This window comes from Streptopelia decaocto, assembly GCF_964273445.1.
Source record: "Streptopelia decaocto genome assembly, chromosome: 12".
NCBI lineage: Eukaryota > Metazoa > Chordata > Aves > Columbiformes > Columbidae > Streptopelia > Streptopelia decaocto.
The window spans coordinates 16,270,315-16,295,637 of record NC_138667.1 but is presented as its reverse complement, the minus strand read 5'-3'; the positions used below and the strand labels follow the sequence as shown (position 1 = coordinate 16,295,637).

The following is a 25,323-nucleotide window of genomic DNA, read 5'->3' as shown; positions in this document are numbered from 1 at the left end:
GACAACTTACGTCTTTTTAAAACTATGGCAAAGTTGTTTTTCTCTCAGGGAAATTAATTCCATTTAAGTTTTCCATAGGAGGGATTGACAAGTTATAGTTTGAATGTCTCTATGCCCTGTGCCCGCTCTGAACCTTCCTTTGAATGTCCTTCTCCAGTGTTGTCAACACAGACGCGTTCCCGTAGAAACAGCCGGAACTTTCTGACTATTGCATCATAAGGAAGGCTGTTAGCGTGTATTTGGTTCCCTGGGTTTGTACACTATTCACTCTTCCAAAACAGGCTAAAGAGTAAAAAAATAATGCTACTAGAAAGTATTAAAAGATGTAGTGCTTCTGCAGTTCAAATACCAGCTATGCACAATAATCTCATTAAAGACAGTTCCACAATTTGTACCAGCAGTCTGGAAGGTGCATACGATGTGACATTTAAAAATATGTCCAGACATAATACAGTGAACTTATAAATATATTCAAGCATAAAGATGAAGACAAATTATTTAAGTGAAAGAATGACACCTGTACAAGGTTAAATGATGGATAATGGTCATGACCAATTGTAAGCCTGCGAAGGGAGTAATAGCTCTGCCATGGCCGTCTAACCAGGTTATCCATTAAAGAACCTGTATTGCTTCATGATGAAGTTTGATAAAGTTATGGAAGGGATAGGAATAGTTTACGACTATGCCTGAGCCCCTGGGGTTTGACTTGCTGGTATTTAAAAAGGAGTTTTAAACACAACTTGATTTTGTTTGATGGCACATTTCTCTTTGTTTCAGGATGTAGGGCTTCCCTGGCCCGGCACAAAAGCCGGGTTCTTCTAGAAGAGGAGGACGAGGGGATTCGCTCCCATCAGAAGCATTTCGGATTGACACAGCTATTCGCAGGAAGCCGGGCAGAACGTGACATTTCTCCTGATAATGCACCCACGGGGTCCAGCCTGGTCACCAGCTCACCCGATGCCCAGATCTGGAGGGAGGAAACACTTGTTTCCAGATATGTGGGCAAGGACTGAAGCGTGAGGCATCATCCCACCCCAGAGCCACCTTGGAATTCCTTGGACCAAGTTCTTGGGCATTTGGGGCACGCTGAGGAATGCAGGGCAAGACATTTCTTGCCCTCCTGCTGGGACAAGCTGGGGCTGCTGCCCTTGGTCTTCTGCAAGAGACCTCTGGTACATCCAAGCTCTTTATGGTATCTGCAGCCTACAGAATAAAATTCTGATGGATCTTCTGACCTAAACACGTTTGCCTGCAATTAAGAGGAAGTGTGAGAAACAGCCCGGTGGGCAGCAAGGTTGGAGAATGAGGAGAAGGAGCTGGAGCAGAGCTTGTTTTGTCCCCGTCCTGCTGAGGAGGAGGAATGAGAGCAGCTGGGGGGGTGTCTGACAGCTGGCCATGGTCAACCCACCACAGTTTCAATGCAACTATATAACATCACTAAATTTCATAGAATCATAAAACATCATGTTGGAAAAGACCACAAGGATCATCTAGTTCAACCTTTCTTGGCAAAAGCCCAGTCTGGACAAGCTGGCCCAGCACCCTGTCCAGCTGAATCTTAAAGTGTCCAATGCTGAGGAGTCCACCAGTTCCCTGGGGAGGTTATTCCAAAGGCTGATTGTTCTCATTGTGAAAAATCTCCCTTGTGTCCAGTTGGAATCTCCCCAGGAATGTCATTGTCAATAGAACAGAAATTGACAGAACAGAACAGAACGTGACCCTGATATCAACTGTGTGCAACTTTGTGTTTGCCGCCTATTCATTTATGGAATTCTGCAGTCATCTTAAAAGCAGCTCTACGCTTTTTAAAAATACTCTTATTGAGTATCCATAAATGTGTTGACAATCACATACATGTATCAAACAGAAAAAGTCTACAGATTTCATACAAAGCCTTGGCCACATGCTCAAAGTGAACCGTCTGCCTTCGTATTTAACCCCACTGCTCTCCATGAACTACCCCAGAGCAAGGCTGTGAACCGACCCATGGGGGACAGACCACCGTGATGCATTTCCATTCTATAGCAACATACCTGCACGCTAGTAATGAGACAAGCCACCGATTTTGGACATAACATAAAAGCTAAATATATTATTATTCATACAGCCACAGTTCAAAAGCTCAATGGCTAAATAATTATACCCCAACCTGCCATCATTAAATAAGCATTAAAGAGCTACACATACTACTTTGGGGAAAAAAGAATTCCAGAAAACAAAAAAAAGTAATGACCCTGAAAAGGTAAGACATCTTTTTTTTGGATAGTAGAACTAAATTTACTGTAATTTAAAGCCAATTTTCAGGTTTGGTCTTAAAAGAAATAATAAGTGCCTTAATAAATACATGTTCATCCCTCAGAATTCCAAGATGGCCTCCCAAATAGAAAACACCGTATGTGGCATCTTACATACAAAGCAATTCAAGAAGTAAATTCTTTCAGTATGAAATAAAATAACTGCTAGTACTAGAGTAAATTTAAATTTGTAATAAGAAACGGAATGAAAACAGAAAACAAAATCTGATAAACAGCAACTAGTACCTCTCTAAACCTCCTACATGATTTCATTTGAGAAGCAACTAACAAATGCACAGTATTGAAATGTTTCTTTAGACTAGATGTCAGTGTTAGTTTGTTGTAGCATATTGTAACAGGAGGTAAAAATTCTATCAGAGTTGCACAAGAAGGTCTCCTCGCCCCCTCCTCCTCCCACTTGGTTTACCCAGGTTCCTGTGGCCATTAAACCTCAGGGCCATTAACAGCCCTTCTCCGCATGAACTGGAATGGACTACACAGCAAGAAACTGCTCCGCTCCCTCAGGAGCAATTCCTGCTGCCCAGCACTAGCAAAACTGGCATAATAACCAAACAGCCATCCCCCACCGCGAATTTCCAGGGAGCACCAAACCTTATGTGCTGGCAGAACCTCCACGTCCCATGTTGGAAGCAGCGGACATGCTGCTAGTTATGCAGATATACTGTCGCACAGAGTCTTTTAAATAGGAGCAGATGGGGGGGAGTTCCTCTCCCCACACACTTTTTGGCAGCTTCTGAATGTTCTCATTAAGATGCTAAGCTTGAGAAGTGCTATTTTATTAGTTACTCATTGTTGGTTGTCTCCTCAACAATATGCAATGCTGTTATTAGGAGGAAAACGGAGTAAGAGCGTCTATGGAGCTTTATGGTTTGGGCCAGAGAGCAACAGCAATGTTTTAAGATGGTTTGACCTCACCTAAGCAAATAAATCTGCTTCCTCATTAGGGCTCCCAGTCTGCATTCAGCAGTAGGAAGCTAACATATTTTCCTCTTTATTATACCTCAGCTGCACTCTCACTGCATGAATCAGAAAATCAAGATCTTCAACTGAGATTGGGGTCAATCCACTATTTTCTTAAAACTGGTATCAGAGTATTTAGCCAGAAGTCATGAAACACACGGCTCTGGTAATGACTTCTCTCTTGCATTAATTTCAGACTGAATTTTAATATATTTAATCCAATTTATGCATCTTGATTTTCTTCATGTTCTTGTAGATCCTCTAAATGGGAACTAACGATCAAGACTCAGAGAAAACGGTGTCTAATGAAAAAGAGAATGGTGTATGAATTCAACTTCATACTCTAAAGCGCTTGTTTCATTATTAAAGAAAACTATCTTAGAAATTTACTTAAAACTCACATGTTTTACACTTAAACTTTGCTAAATTTCTTATCACAAGACATACAGGACAAATCAGCTGCAAACTAACATCAAGGTGGTGCTTGAGAAAAGCCTAAATTAATTATCTCTTAGAAATATCAATCTCTGGTCTATTATATGAAATCTCATCCAATCTTCACATTCCATTGTAAACGCTGGCATTGGCCAAAACTATAATAAATCTGCATCAACCTGCAACTTCAGAGTCAACACCAAGTCCCCACATAATGCCTCAGAATTGGCAGCAACAGTGCAAGAGAAACATCAGCTTCCTCCCATCAAAACCAACCCACAGCCTCTGCCCATCTACCAGAGTCTCCTCTGTCAGCGACCAGGGGACAGCGGTGACATCTGAGCTGTTGTGACAGCAGCGGTGGCTGAAGTTTGCTACACAGCATGAGACACAACGCTCCTGGATGCATCTGCTTTATCCTTAGATGTGCGGTTCAGGCCCATGTTTATTTTCTTGTGTATATACTTCAGGTAAAACAGAAGGGTCCGTCATTGTAAGAAAAGTTCAAAGCGGGGGACTCAGTGGGTCCCGCACAGAGCATTGAAAAGATGGAGGCGCTGCTGATGGTGCAGCTTCATGAACCCACTGCTTCGGTTTGCAAAGCCACACTAAGGCAGGTGAGAAAACACATTATGATTTGACATAACTGATCAATATGTAGATTAATTTCAACTTCCATAAGTAAAGACTAGGTAGAAGAAGAATCAAAGAGATGTAATAAAACTTATATGAGAGGAAAATGAAATACAATTACTATCCTAAGGAGGTCAAAGAAGGACAAGAGACAGACAAATAGGCAGAGAGTGTGTTTGAGAGAGACGGGGAGAGTTAGAAATGGAGCTAGAGAAAGAGAAGCCAGTTAAGAGTGAAACATCTGAACACAGGAAGGAAGCTGGGTTGGATCCAAGCAAAGACTGGAAGGCTCTACAAGGTACCGGGCATACGCCAGCACCCCCAGATGCTCCTCTGCAAGCTAAGGGAATAGAAAAATAAACAGTACCCAAGGCTCAGAGCGCAGATAGTATTTCAACTGGCATTAAGACGTTATTTGCAACTGTGCACTATTTAATCCTACACGTTTACCTACAGCTCTGAGCCAAACACTGATAGGCATGAACAAGTGAAACCTGGAAGAGCTTTTCCGCTGCTCGCAATTTGCCTTCAAGTGCCGTTTGTACCAGCATTTTTATAATTTACGTGCACAAGATTAAGAACGTTTTTTGAAAGACTGACTCTCAGTTTACACAGGTATGACTCAGTTTGCACAGATATATCTGCACGTAACTCTGACCTCAGCAACGTTATCTTGAGAGACTTGGCACCCATTGCTTACAAACAACACTGTACAGAAATGGTGACATAGTGTCCAGAAGGAATCAAGCAATTTGGGTTCCAGTTATGGCACTTCTCTACCAGTTTTTCACTTTTTCTTTTCCAACTCACGTATTCCTTGGTATGTAGCATTCAAAATTCGTTTCTAAAGGAACATTTGCCATAAAATTATATAAAACAAACAACTATTTTTGCATAGAGTTCAAAGAATATCCAGAAGTCAGTTTTTCAAGGATATTTTTCTTCTTTCCCCAAATTATTTGATTCTACTCTTTCTGCTCTACAGCATGCAGCAGCACAAATTTTGAACTGGAATGCTCTGATGAAAACCATTCTACAGTGAAGGAAAATCTGGGTTTTCTTTTGCTGTGATGATATTCCCACCGCCATAAAAACACAGTGTTTGAAATGCTGAGCCTATGCTTAAACAGAGTAGTTCATTGTATTTCAGCTCTTCATAACTATGATGCAAAGGCGGCTTTCACTGCCAGCTTGAGGCTAGTTACTGGGGTTCATATAAGCTTAAGTTGTATAGAATTCCTTTGCAGAGGGACAAGTTCAGTTCACTATTCACCTCCTGTCCTAGTTTGACTTCATAGTCAAACACGAACAAAGTATGCTGTAAAATTAGGAATAAGAACGGTAATAAGGAGCGGGAAAGATTTATATTCTCTTTAAACTAGCTGTCCATGTAGGTTTTTGTCGAAATAGCACATACTAAGCTGAGTTCTCTGCTAAATCCTCCACTAAAATGAGCTCTTCAAGTGCATTTCTTTTTCAATACATTTGGCTTCCCAAATGAGGGTTAGAAGATACAGTTGATGGACTGTCTCACCAGAAGCTTCTTCCCTTTGATTTTTATTAATTTATGCCTTTCAAAAAAAAAGGAGGCCAATCTTGAGAGTTCTCTTATATGTTTTTGGTCCAACAGACAACTGTGTAAAACCCTTTCTCTTGTAATGTGCACAGAAAACTCCATTTAGATGAGTTCTGTCCACATTACATTTCTCATTCAGCAACTATAATCTCCCTTCCTGATTTAAACAACTCTTTTTCTTCACTATGTCATAAATCCAAATAGCTGAACTCATGCCCCATCTGAAGCTTCATTTCATGAGGTGATAAAATTAGAATCTGCTAATAGTTGAACTCATTTATCCAATTCTTCTTCCTCTCCCAAGACAGTCAGATTTTCTTTAAGTTAAACTTTTTATCAGATACTCTGGGCACCCTCAAATCTCCACAACTGTGTAGAAGCTGCTCAGTACTCTTGAAAATTATGTCACAGAAATCACTGGTGCACAACTCCGTTTTCCATGTGCCTGTAACACTTCCCGCTCACCTGCAGGGCTGTGCATCAATTTACCATCCATTAAATAGGGATCAAAAATATGGGATCAAACCTTTCTTAGTACAACCGTTTCTCTCTTTCTTTGTCACATATAACTCAAACTACAAAACAAAGGCATTCCTAAAAACATTTCTAGCATGAGCACTTGTACTGCGTTCCCATCAGTCAACCCATGTATCAAGAGGATAAAGCTTTAGGGCTCCCAGGCTATGAGCGATGAAGAGCTCAATACCACAAGGCTCACAGTCCATCAAGATCAGGACTCACATCAGCTTCAGAACAAGCTCCCTCTGTTACCATTTGGTCTGCAAAACCACCTCCAGACTTGTGTCTGGTTTTGTCACAGCACGCACACTGCCGTGCCTCTGCTGCCATATCTCCTCCTTTCTGTCAAATTCAGAGATTTCTTTTCCCAATTGTTCTATTTTTTATTTTCTTTTTTTTTTTCTTTGTCTTCTTCTTATAAGAAAATGCATTTCTATCACAGAAGAGCCAAGTGCAGTTCCAGAGACTTGATGAATAGGCCCAACATCCAGACACATGGTTTCTACATTGGCCATGTATCATCAGCCTTCATTTATCAGCGTGGAAACTTGTAGAACAGCAAAAGTGCACGGGCTTCCTAAGAATCCTATTTCAGTCCCCAGCATAAAATCTGCTCCTCATGTTCTATAGTCCAATCATTTATCAACAGACTAAGATTAGCATTTTCTATTTCCTTTCTTTCGTATTCCAGTCAGCTGTAGAGCTCTTTCCTTGAGAAATAACAAATTATCCACACTGAATTGACTTCTTATGCTGATATCATTGGCAACGCTAACGTAGAAAAAATAATTTGAGAACTGAAATGTTAACTGGAATCCAATAATTCTTATAAAGCTGAAAAAATCAAGAGTTTGATCTACTCCCATACAGTTTAGCAATGATCAAAACAAACAGGACTGCCACAGAACAGCATTCAAACGCAACACAGTAATTGCCCGCTCACTGTATTCACATGAATATCAATATAAACACGTCAGCTGATAGATAAATGGAAAAACGGCATAATTACCAGAGCAGACAAAGTCCTTCTTCTGCACCTCTGCCACCAGGAAGCCGCGCAGGTTGACGGGCGCCAGGCAGAAGGTGAACTGGCCGATGGTGCGTCGCTGCCGCAGCCAGTCCGACAGCCAGGCCAGGTGGCAGTCGCAGTGCAGGACGTTGGAGTGGAGCCGCCTGCCAGAGACAACAACCTGCACTTAGAAGGAGGCTTTTAAACAGATGACACAAATCAGAGCAATCAAGTACAAGCCTGGCTGGCTCTTCGCTACAGTTTAGAGAATCCCAGAATGCCAGGGATTGGAAGGGCCCTGGAAAGCTCATCCAGTGCAATCCCCCCATGGAGCAGGAACACCCAGATGAGGTTACACAGGAAGGTGTCCAGGCGGGTTGGAATGTCTGCACAGAAGGAGACTCCACAACCTCCCTGGGCAGCCTGGGCCAGGCTCTGCCACCCTCACCGGGAACAAGTTTCTTCTCATATTCAAGTGGAACCTCCTGTGTTCCAGTTTGCACCCATTGCCCCTTGTCCTTCTGTTGGTTGTCACCGAGAAGAGCCTGGCTCCATCCTCCTGACACTCACCCTTTATATATTTATAAACATTAATGAGTCAGGTCTTGACCACCTGCATTGCCATATCATATACAAATGTCCACATATAAATTAGAGCTGTTATTTATAATTCCTTGGAAGAATGAAGTTAAATAATTACGTGCCTACAAGTAATCATGAGCTCATCATTCTAGAGAGAAAAAAATGTGTGGAATTTAAGATTCTTCCAAGTAACTACTTTGCCTGTGATTTCATATCAGAAAAAAAGCTGCATGAATGTGGTATCTTTGAGAGAATTCTAAGGATGTCTTATATAAACACAAGGATCAGGCTGAAAAATGGGATGATAGGTTATTCTCCCCTCTTCTGTCTCCTTTGGAGAGAAAAACCCCACATGCCAGAGGCTACTGATGCCTCGTATGCTCCTGTGTTGCCTGTACATATTGATCAATGCTCTTTTTTGGCTGTGGCAGTTTAATGCAATATGCAAGTTCTAGACCGGGATTTTCAACTCCTGACGAAGAACGGGACCAGTACAGGGTCACACCACGTGGCAATGCCGAGGCAAGAGAAGATGGAGGCACGAGCTCCATCCCGGCCGGTTCGTGCCTGGCCAATCTGGTAATGTTAATTGCTACCAAACTTTTGGTCAAAACAAAAGCCCAGGATATTAATTATTTCATCCCTTGTAATGAGTCATACATTTGCAGTGTTATTCCAAAGCTGAAATGATAAAAGAGATTGAAAATCCTGTCAGAAACGGTCAGGCAAAGCATTATTCACTAATACTACAAGCATTACACACACAATTGGTGTGCACAGGGTCTGGCCTTGTCCATCCACCGAAGACATTAACTGTCTATCTGTGAGCTCTCCACCCAGTCCACAGGCAGCTGTGTCCAGGGTGATGGTCCCAGCTCTGTCTGGGCTGGGTGGACACTACAAAGGGTCACAAACTTGGAACTGGGAGTTAATCCTGGAGAAGTGGAAGACCCAGTCTCCTGGGAGACGGTAAAACATAATTGTTTTAGAAGGGTGGCTAGGAGACCCTGTGTTTAGGGATTATGAAGCTATTTAATTGACTCTGCAGTAAGATTTCTAGTACAATGTTTTATTATTATGAACCATTAATCTATCTGGAACACTTCTTGTTGATTGAAAAAAACCAAATAAATACATTTACAAACAAAAAGGGAACAAATATCATCTAGCCAGAAATCATCTGAAGTAAGGCTTCGTTCTAACTTAGAGTCTAAGCATTTCATTTAAATCCTCACAGTAGCATGGCAACTACGATATGCAGAATCGTCCTCCTTCAGGAACTGAGACAGAGCTCATCCCAGGCCATTCCCTGCATCCCCTGTAAGGGTGTGGGCAGGCAGGAGTCATAAAACTGCTTTTCATGCTGTTGGCTGTTTTATTTCCTCACTAGTTTGTGTAGCTGGTTTCTGCGGTGCCCCCTGTGAGCAGTGCAAACTGTCCCCCTTGGCAGCTCACCTGCCCTGCCCGGTCATTTGGTTGGGATCTTTCCACAGATGTTTCACAGTTTGCTTTTGAGAGGAGACCATCTAGAGGGCCTATAAAGCTTCAAAAAGCTGCCTATTAGAATACATTTTTGATAATTATATTAATGAATATGGCCACAAAAAGACTTTTCACGGTACTTCAAAAGCATAATACACCAATGCCCTAGGAACAAGAAAAGCACTGAAGTGGTTTGGTACATTTTCAGTTCACCCTTAAATAAAAAAAAAAATAAAAGAAATTAGGCAATTAGCTATCTCAGCAGTCACTTACACATGCAGAGACAACAGGACACTTACCATTAAGCAAATAGGTATGGGGGACAGGCTTTAACATAAATAAAGCTGTTTCAAGCAAAGGAAAGCAGATCAATAAAAACTAATTCCTGTCACCTCCAATCAAGGCTAAAAGATCAATGAAACTTAGCAAGAGAAAAGACAGTTAAATGAAAAAGGTTAGCACAGAAGAGCTGATTTGTTTAAAGAATTCTTCAAGTGCCTCAAACCTTACTAGCACTCTTTTTCTTGAGAGGTCATGCCCAAGTTTAATGTACTCTTTATTTTTCCTTCTCTGTTCTTCTCAAATGAGCAGATTGTTTTGAGAGTCATGAAGAAAAAGCTATTTATCCCCAGAACTAGCAGAGCAGACGCAGCTGCAGCCCCACATGTCCTGCTAATGGATCTCGCTGGTGTGGAAAAGGGACACACAGGGACAACAGCACCCACACCGCGCTGGAGGGGACAAAGGGCTGGTTCCCACTGAATGAACACTCAGACAAGGGATTCCCTACAAGGGCTTCTAAAAAAACCCCATGTCTAAGTGTGAAGCTATTTGAGAAGGTGTACAAACTGATGATCGCTTTTTAAGAGAACAGGAGAGTCAGCAAACTGTAATGAGCGTCATTCATCATCCATTTGGACTGAATTTGCATCAACCACCGAGAGATTAAATAGTAGATGTGATTCAGGCATTATGCCTCAGACAGCTTTCTGCTTTCAGGCAAACTATTCATTGAGGTTGGAGATTAGTGCAGGAGAAACAAGGTATCAAGTGAAATAAAGCTCAGGAAACTAGAGACAATATTAACATCTTCCCAAATCATATCTCTATATAAATATTGTACATAGGTGAACAAAAACTGATCAGTTCTACATGTGCTCAGCTGCATGTGAGTTGTTAGGGTATTACTATCCATTTACATAAAACTTGGTTAAATCAAAACAGTATTAGCCTAAATTCCGAATAGAAGATATTCAGAAAATACTGAGTAATATGTAGCTATACAACCCTGTTTTATTGATAGTTATAATTAATAAAGTATTAATTGTGAAAAGTGGTAAGATAACATGGGGATAGAGGAAGAAATTTTAATATGAAGGAGCAGCAGAACAAAATATGAAATGCTATTTGATACCTCTATTGATCTTATATTAATTGCCATTGTGATGACTTTTCTGCCTCTGTTGAAATAGGTGGAAGGAAATACAGAAACCAAAACCATCTTCCTGTATTTCCACCTATCAATGTAGGATTTAATTCCTACATTGAACTGCTAAGAAAGGTACTACATGTTATTTGGCAGTATTTTGAGACTGAAACATGCCACTTGATATTGATGAAACTACCTTCACAGAACATATGAATGAATATGAATGCAAGTTTGCAAAGGTGCCCTTTTAGCCATAGACCCTAAATTAAATTTCCAGCAAATCCTTTTAGAGTGGGTCAGCATTCATGTTCCATAAAATGTGGCTCTCAGAATTCAATATAAAAGCTTCCCTTTATAAATCCTATTTATGACTTCCTTCCTTTTATTTTTTTTTTCCCTTTTTATCGTTTTTTTTTTCTTAATTACAGCAGAGGGGGATTAGTCAGTGTAAGTCCCCAGAGAGCTATATACAAAGCCATCTCCGAAATTAAACTAAGAGGAAGATGGCAGAAGGCATCGAGCTCCGGCAACAGACAAGACTCACTAATGTGAAGAAGTCAGGCAAATTTTCTGGACCGCTGTGACTGAATGAGAAAAGGCAAAACTCCAGGAACTGTAACCCTACACCTTTATCTTCTTTATCCATTTTCTTCTAAAATGTAAACATTTACTTTCCATTTAATTATTTACATTAAGATCTATAAATGTCACCATTTAATGAAGAATGTAAATTTAAATCAGAGGTTATCTTACATAGATTGTCATGAGCAAGAGCCATTTTTCCTCAGTTCTGTTAACTTATTTAATGTGATTTTACATATGCATATGTAGCATCCTTGAAGTATTTCATTTTTTCAATGCCACAGAAAATTTTCAGGCTAGCTACTGTTTCCCCTTTCCTTGCTTTTAGGACTGAGGACGTCTTGGTTGAGTTTGACATTTTGGAGGAAATAAGATGACTTTTCCTGAAGTTATGTATTCCCTAAAGGAATTTAAAGGAATAATTTACTTAAGAAAAACGGTTTGGGTACGCTTTGGCTAAATTTTGCAAATGCACAGAGTCCAGGTGGCCTCAGCTGTCCCCACGAGGACAGGGCGAGTTGTTCACAGTGGGGAGAGACTGAAATAAGATCATGACAAGACGACAAATACCCAAAGAGGTGGCTTACACCATTATTATTATGATTATATTTGAAGATAGTACTCACAGTGTCCTGATCTTTGGCATGTGATTGAAACTGGTAACAGGAATGCGGGTGATGTTGTTATTGTTGAGAGTACTGTTAGGAGAAAAAAAAAAAGAGAGAAAAGAGAATAACACATTAATCAATTATTTACATTTCTTCACCAATACACTATTTACAGAAACAAGCTAAAACTCTTGGTAATAAATCTGCCAGGCTGCGAGCAGTAAGACACGCTTGATGGATACCTCTGACAATTGTGACGGATCATGAAAGATATCGTTGGGACAAAGCAACCATCAGCTGCATAGGAATGGATGAAGGTTACTATTTCCCATGTCTGAGTACTAAGGGTACAGGAGATGAGTTTTTATCAACTACTGGGAAAAGCCAGGTGCCACCTGAGCAGAGGAACATCAAACTCACACACGGTGAGGGGAAAGCTTTGTGCTCAAAGCACTCACTCTCACACAAAACCAGAGCTGTTGACTCACAGCTCGTTAACACAGCAGCTTCCACGGACAGACAGCTCCAGTCACCCTTTCGAAAACCCACGGATGGGTGCGCACCCTCTCTTTCGTTTCCTTATGAAAAAATATATGGCTAGTGGAACAGACCGTAATAAAACACGCCGTGGTGAAGGCATGTAAGGATTTCTGATGCTCTAGGAGACCTTGAAGAGAAAATGCTCTCAGCTGTTGGTAGAGACCCCCGAGCGCTTCTTAAGAAAAATGAACTGACTCGATTATCATCAGCTGAGTGTGCTGCTCCCATTTATGTAGCTCCTAATTATATCAATGACTCTCTAGCAAATTAGAAGCTATAAAGTTTATCAAGATGGCACAGGAAATGAAAGCACTCCAACGGGGCATAATTGCCATCCTCCAAGTGCACCGAATCTGCAAACACAGTAGCCCAGTTTGTCATGACAACTGATGTGACGTGGCGCAGTCAAGCCTGTCCTGCCTGTTGGAGACGCGTGGTGCCCACAGCACTGGGGCACGGAGCAAACTCTGCTTTGCACAGGGGAGCAGCGCTTGGGCAGAACACAGCACTTCTGTGCATCCGGATGTGCTGAAGAAAACACCTGGGTATCAGAACACTGGTCCAGGCTGCCCAGGGGGTTGTGGAGTCTCCTTCTGTGCAGACATTCCAACCCGCCTGGACACCTTCCTGTGTAACCTCATCTGGGTGTTCCTGCTCCATGGGGGGATTGCACTGGATGAGCTTTCCAGGTCCCTTCCGACCCCTGACATTCTGGGATTCTGTGAACCTGAAGGCACATCACCCTTCCTGGAACTATTTAGTTGTTCTGAAGTTATGTATTTACATAGGACATTTAATCAAAAGCTCTTGAAGTGCTTTACAGAAGTTAACTAGCCCTCTTGGTCATCTGCCAACATTTTTACAATTCTGCACAGAAATCTTCGGCAAAACCACCATCTACAACATCAGCAGATTAAAGCTATGTTAGGTTATACCCTATTAAGACTGTTTTGTGGTATACAGGAACACACGTGGGCACATTGGCAAAGCCGGGAGGTGGCAGGGTAACACAGCTATGCCCAGGCACATCAGGAGAGGTGTGTGCCAGGCTCTGACATGGAGCAGCGTGTTTGTGCTGCTGCCGCAGCGCATCCCAGCAGGACACAACAGCACCGCGGGGTTAGTGGGATGTAGCTGGCACAGCAGCACATGGATGCACCATCGATCTGCCGCCAGTTTCGGGGCTGACACACCCAGGACAGCAAACTGCATCCAACAGAGCAAAATTACCCTTCCTTTCCCAACCTGTGAGCAGAGTTATGTCACTAAAGGCAAAGTTTTGGAAATCTGGAATCTGCGTGTGAGGTCTGTTGCCAGGGATCTGTCAGGCAAGGCACACATGTTCACACACCAGGCTGATAAGAGCTGCAGGGCTCAGTGCATTGTGGCTTACAGTATAGTATCTGGTATTCATTCCAGATCCTCTGGAAAACTTGATGCTGCCAAAAATCGGACAAGAAACACATAGCTAAGTATTGGGATCAATTGTTATACAAAATTATGGCTTTGTGTATTCAATTTCTCAATATGCAAAGGCTCGAACGCAGCCTATTATAAATTTACTGGATAAGATAAAGAGGGATATACTGCAAACCAAATTCTTTTGTGGATGGTTAGCCAAAACAAGCCGTACAACAATTTCAGAAAGTGAACAAAACCTCTTGTAAGGGTGCACACATATATACATCAACACACCAACCCCTCCATATCTATGTTTATTTGCCATTTGCATTTGAACATGCATGTTGGGAAGTTCAAACAGGGCTCACAAATGGAATTTCTAATTGGACCACCATTTTTTTTTTCTGCAAACATAAAAATACAATTCATTGTCTGCCTCAGTTGCCTGTTACATAAAAAATGGGCTATGCACTCCGTTGGAAGATTTTAGGTGTACACTGATAAATAAAAGCCACATGTAAAGTCAGCCCACAAAAATCAAATCACATGCAGAGCCGATGTCTGAATAGGTCACACACGGCACTACAGGAGCCCGTGGAAGCCGTAGGAATTCTAGGGAGACTGTCTATTGATTTCAAAAGGCCGTGGATTGGATTCAGGCGGAACAGGACGTGACAGCCACCCTCCTGCTGTGCTGAGGGCAGAGAGCACATCCCTGTCTCCCAGCGCAATTCTTCATCTGGATGCAGAAAGGTCAGCCTTTGCTGTCCGATTCCACCGCTCAAAAATATTGTATAATTTCTTAAAATATTTGTTTAACAGACAAAGCGTTATTCCAATCACGCAGTATTTCTACTCACAAAATATCAGAGTGGCTCACGTTTTGCCCCTTATAAGCAAGGTTTCCCACAATTCATCAACAAATATACAACCCTCCTCCTAAGAATCCTAAGCCGGTGCTGAATTAATATTCTCCTTCAACACAAATTTCAGAGATAACTCTAGCAGATAGCTATTGCACAGATGACTTAGTAGCATACTATTTCATTGATATTTAAATGTTAACCATAATGAAGGCAATAAAACATCTATGATAACAGCAATTATTTCAGAACAAAGAAGGCCAAACACTGCAAAGGGCACTAATTGACAGTGAACTGTCTGCATTCCAGCCCGGCTGTAGCTGGGGGAATTTAACCTCCTTGGCTTTTGAGCAGGGACATTTTCAGGCAGGGGGGTGCTCTAGAAGCATCCTGCAAACCTTCCCGATGTGCACAGGGAGCCTTTCCAGCAAGGATTTTTGAGAGTACGTGTCCTGACACACAATACAGCAGCACTTCTAACACGTGAAGGGGAAAACTGAATTCTGCTCCAGTCATCCGCTAGCTGCTCCAAGGCCCCAGTCTCATTCTGATCCAACTAAGACTCAAATCCATAGAAACAGAGGCACAAAACACCAGGAAGCTGTGGGAAACACAAAACTTCAGGATCTTCTGACTTCTCCAACATCATATGGGGAAACCTGTATTCTGCTGGGTTCTCCCCAGCCTTACACCTCCCACCTCTTCCAGAACTCAATGTACCCTTGTCCCATGAAAAGCACTGTCCTCGCAGTTAGGAGAACTCTCCCTGTAAACCATTCACATCCAAAATGCTGAATCAGGACACGGAGGTTATAGACAATATTATTTATGCCAGCAAACTTCCCACCTTGGGCCGTGATCCTTGGCAGATCTTGCAAGCTAAGCAGAAGCGGACTGCAGCAGTCCCGAGGATCCTCCAAGGACTGCTCTGAAGACAGAGAGCGTGGGATCAGCAATCTTCAAGGTGGTACATCCTCCACCACTATCAGCTGTCACGCTGCCACCGACTTCAATTTACAACCCCAGAGAAACTGCTCTGCTAACTCACTGCCCTGCCCAAAGTGGGGAGAGGCACGTGTGGAGCTGCTTTCTTCCTTCTGAAGAATAAAGATGATTTATAGCCCCTACTAATCAGATTTTTTAAAGGAGAGAATGCTCACTCTGCAATCCTGTCACGATTTGAAAACAATTACTTATCTCCTTCCTCAAAGTTCTTGTGCAAATTTAACTACATGTGGTTGCATTTCTGTTCTCTTCTCACTTGCTCTAAATTCATGTACACCACTGTAGTTCCCTGAAAAAGAGGAGTTTATTCCAGACTCAATGTAATTACATTCAAGTCATTAACCTACAAAAAGTACTGTCATGTGTGTATTTTTAAAAATAATATTTATGTCTTATTCTTTACTCATTTCTCCATCCTCCTGAATAGGAACACAGGTGTTCAGGACTAGATGAGAGTCAGAAATAATTATAGTCATAATGCTAGAATGAAATCACACAACTTCTACGGAAGATACTTTGGAAAATACAAAAAGGACAGGATTTAAATTTTGAACCCTATTAATAACACAAGTATATTATTTTAAAAACTCAGGAACTTTCATGTTCTGTGGACTAATCCAGAGAGCAGAAATCCCAACACAAACACTCTCAATTCTGTAAATTACAGACTACACAGAGGTTTTGCTTCTCTTACTTGGAATTCAATTAATTATATAATTTAGAGTATATAATGAATGTCAGAATGCCCGGTGACTTATTAATCTGAAATAATACTACTTAGAATATATCTACCTGCTCTGTTCCAGTTAAGTACTAGACATGAACCAAAAGGATCTTCTGGCAATGATGTCAGAAAAAGTTACACAACATAACAGAACTATCTGAAATATTAACCATTTAATTTCTTCAATTAGTACTTCAATAAGTACACTGTAAAATAGTAACTGTCTTAATGTTTTCCAGTCACATTTCAAGTTGTACAATGGGTAGGAGGGTTGGGATTTTTGTTAAACACATAACAGTGTTTGATGACAATACCACCTGCTACATCCCAGCTTAAAAAAAGGTTAAGGTACCCTATGTTATCATTGGCAAAAGGAAAAACCAGGATGCAAATGGCCGTTTTTCTAAGTACAAGGCATTTTCATAATGTACATAAAAATCACTAGCTGTGCATCAGTGCAATACGCACAGTGATGCTTCTTGTTTACCATCTGAGTGGGCTGAAAGGGGAAGGGGAGAACAAGCAGCATGCTGGAGACATCCTTTGTTTTTCGACGGTAACAGAGACTGATTTACTTTCACACTCCGTTTCTGCAGCTAATCAAATTGAGAAATGATATGGTAGATTATATTTTTGATTAACACGTTTCCCCAAGCTTTAATAAGCACCTACCATAGTTACTAGAGGTCTGCTGTGCTGGCCATTCAGGGTTTTGATACGTGCGAGGCTGCTTTGTGTCACATTTGGCCGATCACAGGACACTGCAGCATTTGCAAAATTCTCAGAAAGAAACAATCAGACACATGTATTGACAGGTAAATGGAGACAGAGATCTGAAAAGGCACCTGCTCATTTATTATATTTCTGGTTTTGAATGCCTTTTACGTTTGGGCACTAGAGATTCTTTACGGACTCTTAGCACACACGATTCGATAGCAGGAACCCTGCAAACAACAGTCCTCATTTGGCAGCTCTCACTTTTGTGCATCTCTGGGCTTCACTCTATGTTAAACAATGATGTCCATTGCCTTGTCCTGCTCAAGTCTCTCCCAACACGCTGTGGAAAGAACAAGGTGCTGCGTTACCTCCCTCTGTGATAAATCTGTATTTTGAAAGGGAGACTCTGAACTGGAGCAGAAAAGCCAAGGGGGCTGGTGGGGCAGAGCCGGCCCAGGCCCCGCGGCGCTGGTAGCGCTGCCACGTCTGACATTTCCTTCTGTCTCCTCCAATTACACCGCAGCTTTATCACAGACTGCGCCTCGGCTCTGTGTGTAATCCGTGTGTTGTGTGGCCATAACACCATGTAATTGGGCCTAATGCAAGATTATTATCTCTGTGCATGCAACGGATAGCTACAAATGGTGCATCTGCAGGCTTGTACCATTCCCAAGAGCGAATTACTGTCATGCTCCCCGATTACTGCTTCTCCCACAACCGCCGTGGTTTCCAGGCTTCCTATCCCCAGTGCAACTATACATCCAGTAAATGAGACTAGCAAATTTATTAAGACTTAACTGAGGCATCTCCGAGCATAATTAAGCCTCTCATGTAAATAGTTTTCTTGATAATGTTATTTCCGTTCAGAAGTGGGTGAACTGATGCTAGGAAGGACTGTGCAGCTCAGCCCAGGATGCCAGTGGAGCTCAGAAGGGAGCACAACAGTCTGGCCCTGGCAGTGACAGAAACACTCCTCCAAGACCCCAAAGCTTTGGGTGAAGTGGGGCATTGCCAAATAAAAATATGTGAAGGAACCTTTTCACAGCGTAGCTGCGGACTGAAACTGTTGAATCCATGCAAGATTAGACATCTCCATCAGTATTTATGAACCTAAAGAAGAGCATCTTGGGGTCTGTCTGAAATAATAGAGATGAAAGATGAATATGGGTGACTGCAACAGCAGTGAAATTTAAACCTGACAGTGACAGGAGCATAGAGCGCTATGCTAGCAGATTCATGTCGCTTTTACTCCTCATATCACCTCCCTCCAACTACAAAAAAAGCCATTGCAAATGGAAAAGAAGTTCTCTGTTCCCGATATTCCAAAAGGGTTAAGCAAAGTAGTAACAGGTTTAGATTTCAGAAAGGGGAATTTTTATTAGATATGAGGGGAATGTTTCTTACAATAAGAAAAGGAAAATGCAGATGAGAGCTGTTCCAGCGTGTGCAGCCATCGGCTGCGATGAAAGCCTGAACGAGTCCCCGGCGGGAATGGCATGGGGCTCAATGGGCTGGGACAACACAGGACAACCCCAGACCCCTTCCAGCCCTTCCCTACCACCCAATTAAACCAAAAGCAGGTGCATTTCACCAATTCCAAAAAGTGAACCTAACTCCATTTTTTAGCAATAAAACCAAGACTTGAATTTTATAGACTGCCATAATTAATGTTTGTAATTAACTTTGAGATTGTAGGGCAAAAGAAGCTATATTTTCAATAGCTGTAAAGAGCTATTTTTCACAGAGGTCAGAAGGCATCTGCATTAAATTAAATATTTACTGCTTCTCATGGCCTCTAACAAAAAAGCAAAGAGGCTTTGGCACTCTGTCCGTCAGCACTGAGCGCAGCCCTCACCCTTGACTTTCAGGAAACCCCAGATTTGCTCGCTGGGGAAGTTCCAAATCTCAGCTGAGTCTCTCGGGAGTTTTGGTGAGTCCTGGGTGCCTCTTGTCCTCAAGCCTTTGGTCTCTCCACAGACTGTTTAAGGTTAAAGCCCAAAACTATGGTGTGGGCACATCATGAAAGCAACTGACGCTGCACTGATTGAACCATTACTCTCAACCATTAGACAACAAAATGATCTCACAAGGGGCCTTATTCAGTGACGTACGGCAGCAGAGCTCCGACCTGACACCGCAAATTAGCAGCAAAAGCAAGAACAGCTGGGTTTTTGTCTCAATGTTTGTACCCAACTCCAAAATGAGTTGGCACTATACAAGTGCTATTTTTAAACACAATGTTAGCCCAGGCAAATCATCTTCTAAATAGTCTCCAGGTGACACGTAAAATCCACAGAAATAAATAACTAGTTGCCAATTTGTGGTTTCTGTACTAGTATTATTCTTTTGCTGATGGGTTCCCAAATGTTCTCATCACAGCAACATGAGAGGCTCTAGAATTGTTTACTTGGGAAGCTGACAGAAGAAATATGACTGGTCTCAAGGTTACAGAGGAAAGAAAATGTTCTTTTTAGAAACGTATAAAAAAATAAAATAAATAAGCTTAGCAAGGAATTATGCACAAAAGTGCCAGCAGTGTCTACTGCTACAATTGCCTGATTCTTCCCATCCCGTGGCTGATTTTAATTTGCGTATAACTGTCAGATTTTAACTATTTAAGCTTATTATAAAGGCCAGATGTTTATGGCAGATTTTTTTTTTTTTTTTCCTGTCAAAGGAGTGAGATTAGTTTAAAAAACTTCAGGCTCTGGGGAAACCAGGTTATTGCAATAACAATATTTTGCTTGTTGTTGTTTGGTTGGTTGTCTTTTTAATGCCTGTTTTGTCACCCAGCAATAACCAGGGTGCTCACATTTGCCTGTAGCCATAACTTTAGGGCATATTAACTTAAGTCCTGTAATTGCTGTGTTAACCTTCCCTGGAGCCTGGTTGTGTCTTGGCTGGAGTCTTGGGGATGGCGAGGTCAGGAGCTGAGGCTGAGAGCAGAGCAGAGGGCAAGACGGGACCCGCAGCGAGAAAAAGGTCGGGGAAGCTATTTGGCTTGAGATATTGGAACTAGGAATCGGTGCAAATGGGTAAAAGAGGCCAGAAAAAAATCCTACAAGTCTGTACAATCAAAGATGGTATTGTCTGTATACAAGCAGGACCAAAATTAAGGATTCTGGAGGTTTGTGTCTGGTCACTGATGCTGAAACCTTTCTAGTGTTACCTTTAGCCTAGCATTTATGTTGTATGTGCATATAGGCATAATTATGGCTGAATTTACTTAGTTATACCAACGCACATATAAATAAAATAAGCTAAAACAAGATAAATTGGGAACGGAATAGAATAGGCCAAGCCAAGTCAAGCTGAAATAAAATATAATAAATGTTATACAGAGAATGAGAGTACACAGTTCATTTAGGTTGTGGACTGTGTTAGATGTTAAGCCTAGAATATCATTCACATGGTCCTGCATGAAATGGCTTATCGTTTCCTCTCAAAGAAGTCTCCTCTTCCTATATACAAAAAGACATATCACTTTCCCACACTATGAAATCACCTCTATTAGCTGTAAAAAATACAGGTACCAGTTGTACCTCCCAACTCTTTCTAACGCCTACGCCCACTGAGAGCTGGAAAAGCTTTTTAGAGAAATTTCCATCAGCTTTTCAGTCTTTTACATGACATCCTAATTCTGGCAAAAAAAATACAAATTCAATTCAGTCTGAATGGAAATTTTAGTTCTAAAAGCATTTGTGCAAAGACAAAAGAATGCAGGCTGAAACTATTCAGACACTCCTTCAGTTTTAAATTAAGGATTCTCCAATGAGTTATTTTTCTAAACTCAAAAATGGCACAAGAAACACTGCTTTTTTGAATAAAGACATTTTCTCAAGTCTTTGCCCACAGGCTGCACATTCTTCAGCACACTGTATCGCAAATGACTGCTGTGGCTCTAACTCCCATTCACATCCATACTTTCCTGTAAGTATTTGGACTCCGAGAAATAAAAGTATTTGTGCAAACACTGAATAAATGTTTTACATCAGGGTGGTTTTGATGTTTCTCTATGGTACCCAATTTCCAGGGCTGGTATTATTGGCTAGAACCACTGGGAACAAGTCGAGTTATCGTAATACCCAGACCAGTGTCCACTGAAGTCATTGCAATCCTGCTGCTGATTGCAGCTGGGAGCGAATCTAGTCCCTGTGATCTATTTATTTATGTCCAGATTTTCACAGGAGCTACAGTGATCAAAAATCTAATTCTATTGTATTTCAATTCACCCACATTGAAAAATCTCTTGTTTAATGAATTAATATAATTAAATTAACAAGAGTTATTTTAATATAATTTAATTGTTAAATAGATACGCCTTTTTTTTAGGCTGTATAAATATTTTTCTTCACAAATACATCTCTCAGTGTTACCCAAGTGCATGCATGTCAGGTACTGTAGTTTATGAATTCTGTGCTACTCCTGCCAAAATCAATGGAAAGTAGATTAGGTTCTCAAAGCATACGGCAGTCTGAAAGCCTACCGGAGTGTATTTATGGAAAGGATGAAAAAGAATCAACAAGACGGAGTCAGATCATACAAACCTTCAGTTTGACGCATCAGTACTTCAGCAAGATAAATCATTTCTCAGACTCCTGCCTGAACGGTTGTTTCTGTTTAGTCCTTTCTGAAGCTAAAGCAATCTTATAAACACCATCCCATTCAAACTAACACTTTCCAACTCTATAATTTGAAAGGAGCAAACAACCTTGGCTATTTGTTGAGGCTGAAGGCATTTCATGATGGACATTTCCAAGGTAGAAGACTTCAGCATGCCGGCAGCTGAGTGCTGCAGTTTTCTTACAGGACTCCACCAAAAGAAATTCTAAAGAAACTGATTCAATTTGGATCAGAAAGGAACAGCATCATTCTTCAAAACCATGTTTCAATTTGTCTCATCCCGAGTACACTGCAACCTTAATGCTATAACCTCATGGTAAAAGCCTCTATTTTGATAATGAACATATCCTATTCATACTTGTTGGCGTAACACACCCAGGAACAGAAAAGCCATTCCAAGCGGCAGACAGAAATTAGTTGTCTTTTCAGAACTAGAGAAAATGGCAAAAAATGGACTTGTCCATGCATTGTAAGGACTGCGTGACGATACCCAACCTCTTTGGGACTGCCACCGCGCCGGGCTGCTGCCACCTCCCAAGTGCCGCAATGCGGCACAGCCTGCGGGACCGCGCGGGGCGGGAGGGGCGAGCTGGCCAACCCAGACCTGCCCCACAACAAACACAATCAGCACCTGCAGCGGTTCAGTTGGAGTCTCTGGGCGTCAGCGCGAAAGGTTTGACAAAAGCCTTTTAGGCAGCTCCACGCCAGAGCCCTGGGTTTCCATGTCCCTCCAACAGCAGATCCACCTGCTCCTATAGGTGAAATAACGGCCATGGTCGCCCTGTTCGGGGCAGCCCCCTGGTCCCAGGAGCCCCTCGGCTCCCTGAGCATTCCCAACGGGAAGAGACCGTTCATGGCTCCGGCAACACGCCAGCGGACCCGGCGCGGCACGGAGCCACAGAGGCAACGCTCTGCTCTTGAGAGCGGAGGAAGGAAAAGAAGCAAATCTTTTAAAGAGTGAACTTCACCTCTGCTGCCAAAATTGCATCCTCAAAATGCAAGAGACGCAGACCGTATTTCGGGAATAATTTTATGTTTTAACAGTCTGTGATGGCCCTACCTGCAATCTGCACATGCTGGAAATTAAGGATATTACATAGGCTCATTTAAATCCACATGAATGAAACAGGGAATGTGTGACATACACATTCTGTGAATTCAGACTTGCATGTAGGAACAGTTCTTAAGGAAAAGTTACACTTATAGAGGAAAGAAATGTTTTGAAAGAACAAAGACAACACGTAGTTCCTAGACAAGGGCAATTAAATGTTTCTTGGTGAAGCTGGAAAGGGATCTGCTTTCCATCAGGAATTAAATGTTGAGCTTATCTTCTAACAATACATTAGACAGCGCTTGCAGGCATCACACAAGGAAAAGGTCAATATGTTTAAAAACATATATCTTTGCAATTTTTAAACTTCTCCCAAACACCACCTGCCCATGAGAAGCTGCAATACCTGCTTATATGCATGCATGAGTATGCAATACAGCTGAGAAACCATAACAATTTGAATAATGAATACTCACGGTGTTTCATTTGCGTTCAGTCCAGGGAGGGAAAAAGTGGAAATTAAAATATATACAGAAAAAAATTCGAAGCACTCATGATCTGTTCAGGAATATTCTACAAGCGCAAGTAGCAGCTAAATAAAAGGAGTCAACTGTTCTCCATGCATGGCTGCTTCCCCATAATATCTGCATGCACACAAAAGAAAATATAACTACCATTAGGGATGGTCTGTCCTAACAGTTTCAGCCTAAGTATTAGCTGAAGTGCCTCACCTGATTTCTAACGCCCTAGCCGTGGCCGGGAAGACGGGGTGTCTCGCAGATAAAATGGACCCAACCCTTTTAAGACACCACTGAAATTGCCCAAGGAGCCAGTAGGAAGCGCGGGCGGTGGCGGCGGGGGCTACCCCCTCCCCAGAGCCCGCCCAGCACCAACCTCCCCCTGCACCAGCGGGGCTCCCGGCGGCCCCCAGCCCCGGCGCAGAGATGCTGCATTGCGGCAAACATCCATCACCGGAGCCAAGTCCAAAGCTGCAAGCCATGAGCAAGAGCTGCTCTGCCACCCTCCTTTCTCCCCCCCAAAAAAGCTCTTCTGGTGACAGATGCAATCTAAGATTCTAATGGTAAGAGATGCAAAAGCGAATCGAACTTGCCAACCTGGTGAACAAAGACCTAGTTCAGTACATGCTCCGACATCCTCTCAGCGCAGCCATCGACTTGTCTTCCGCGATGTTCTCTTGTGTTCTACCCTCAGATAAATCCCCATCTCAGCCAGCCTGGTGCTTGCAAACCCCAGATACCTCACATCACCCAGCACCATGAAGATATGCAGCTTAAAAAATAACTGGCACTAGTGTTGGTTGTTTCCTTCAATGACTTGATGCAGCCACCTCATTTGATGCCCTTTCAATTGACCAAGCTATTTTCTGAGGTATCTCTACAATACTCAAGAGCAACATGGTATATCACAACAAAGGGTTCTGGATGAACTTAAAGCATTTTAAAATTTGTTCCTAAGGGTCTGCAGGTGTCCCAAGCACGGCCAGCCATCACCCGTCCATACTAAATCAATGCATTTGGATTATTCACCCCAAAACTGAAAGTTGGGAAATGTAATTCTACTTCAAAAGTATCAAACCAATTAACATGAAATTGCTTCATTTATGATAATTAAATTAACATAGAAATTGTGATTATTTGGCTTCAAAATACTTTAAAAATATTACATACTTCCATCCTTAATGTAGCTGTTATATTTTCTTTTTCTTCAACACAGAATTGGATACAGTACATAAAGACTAATTTACACTAATTATATCCCTTTCTTTTTAAAGTTTAAAAAAATACTTTTCCTGATTTGAACATAAAATATCTTCTCTTGTCTTTACATATGCCTACACACATATATACTCACGCTAAATGCATAACATTGTGAACAGCAGGAAAAAGACACTATTTGATTTTTAGAACAGAGGCAGTTTCTAACTACATTTCTTTCAGGTGCAGATGTAATTACCTACTTCAGTTGAAAGCTAACTCTCTACATATTACTCTTTTGGTTTCTAATTTACTATGGATACAATATTATTGTACCAGCTAAAGTACCGAATAATGCTAATAATAAGTAGTTTATAGTACCCTGATCTCAGAAGCTACAGTTTAAGGTTAAATATCTGACACAATGCTTGAAGTGGTAAACCAACAATTGCGGTATACAGAGCTCCCATCATAATTATACTCTCTCTCATCAGATAAATGAGAGTTTTGAGCCCCCTCTTGCATAAAGACTGGCTCCGGCACAGCCTTTGTCT

General features: G+C 41.7%; 1 protein-coding gene across 2 annotated transcripts in view; it reads right to left on the bottom strand.

Moving 5' to 3' along the window:
* SLIT3 (slit guidance ligand 3) overlaps positions 1-25,323 on the bottom strand; it is a 482,015-nt gene that overhangs the window by 180,951 nt on the left and 275,741 nt on the right. For both annotated transcript variants that reach the window (XM_082064057.1, XM_082064056.1), the window contains 2 exons: positions 12,149-12,220; positions 7,448-7,611 (listed from right to left, as the gene is read on the bottom strand). In XM_082064057.1, the coding sequence (XP_081920183.1) occupies positions 7,448-7,611; positions 12,149-12,220 (236 nt within the window). The remainder of the gene's footprint in view (positions 1-7,447; positions 7,612-12,148; positions 12,221-25,323) is intronic.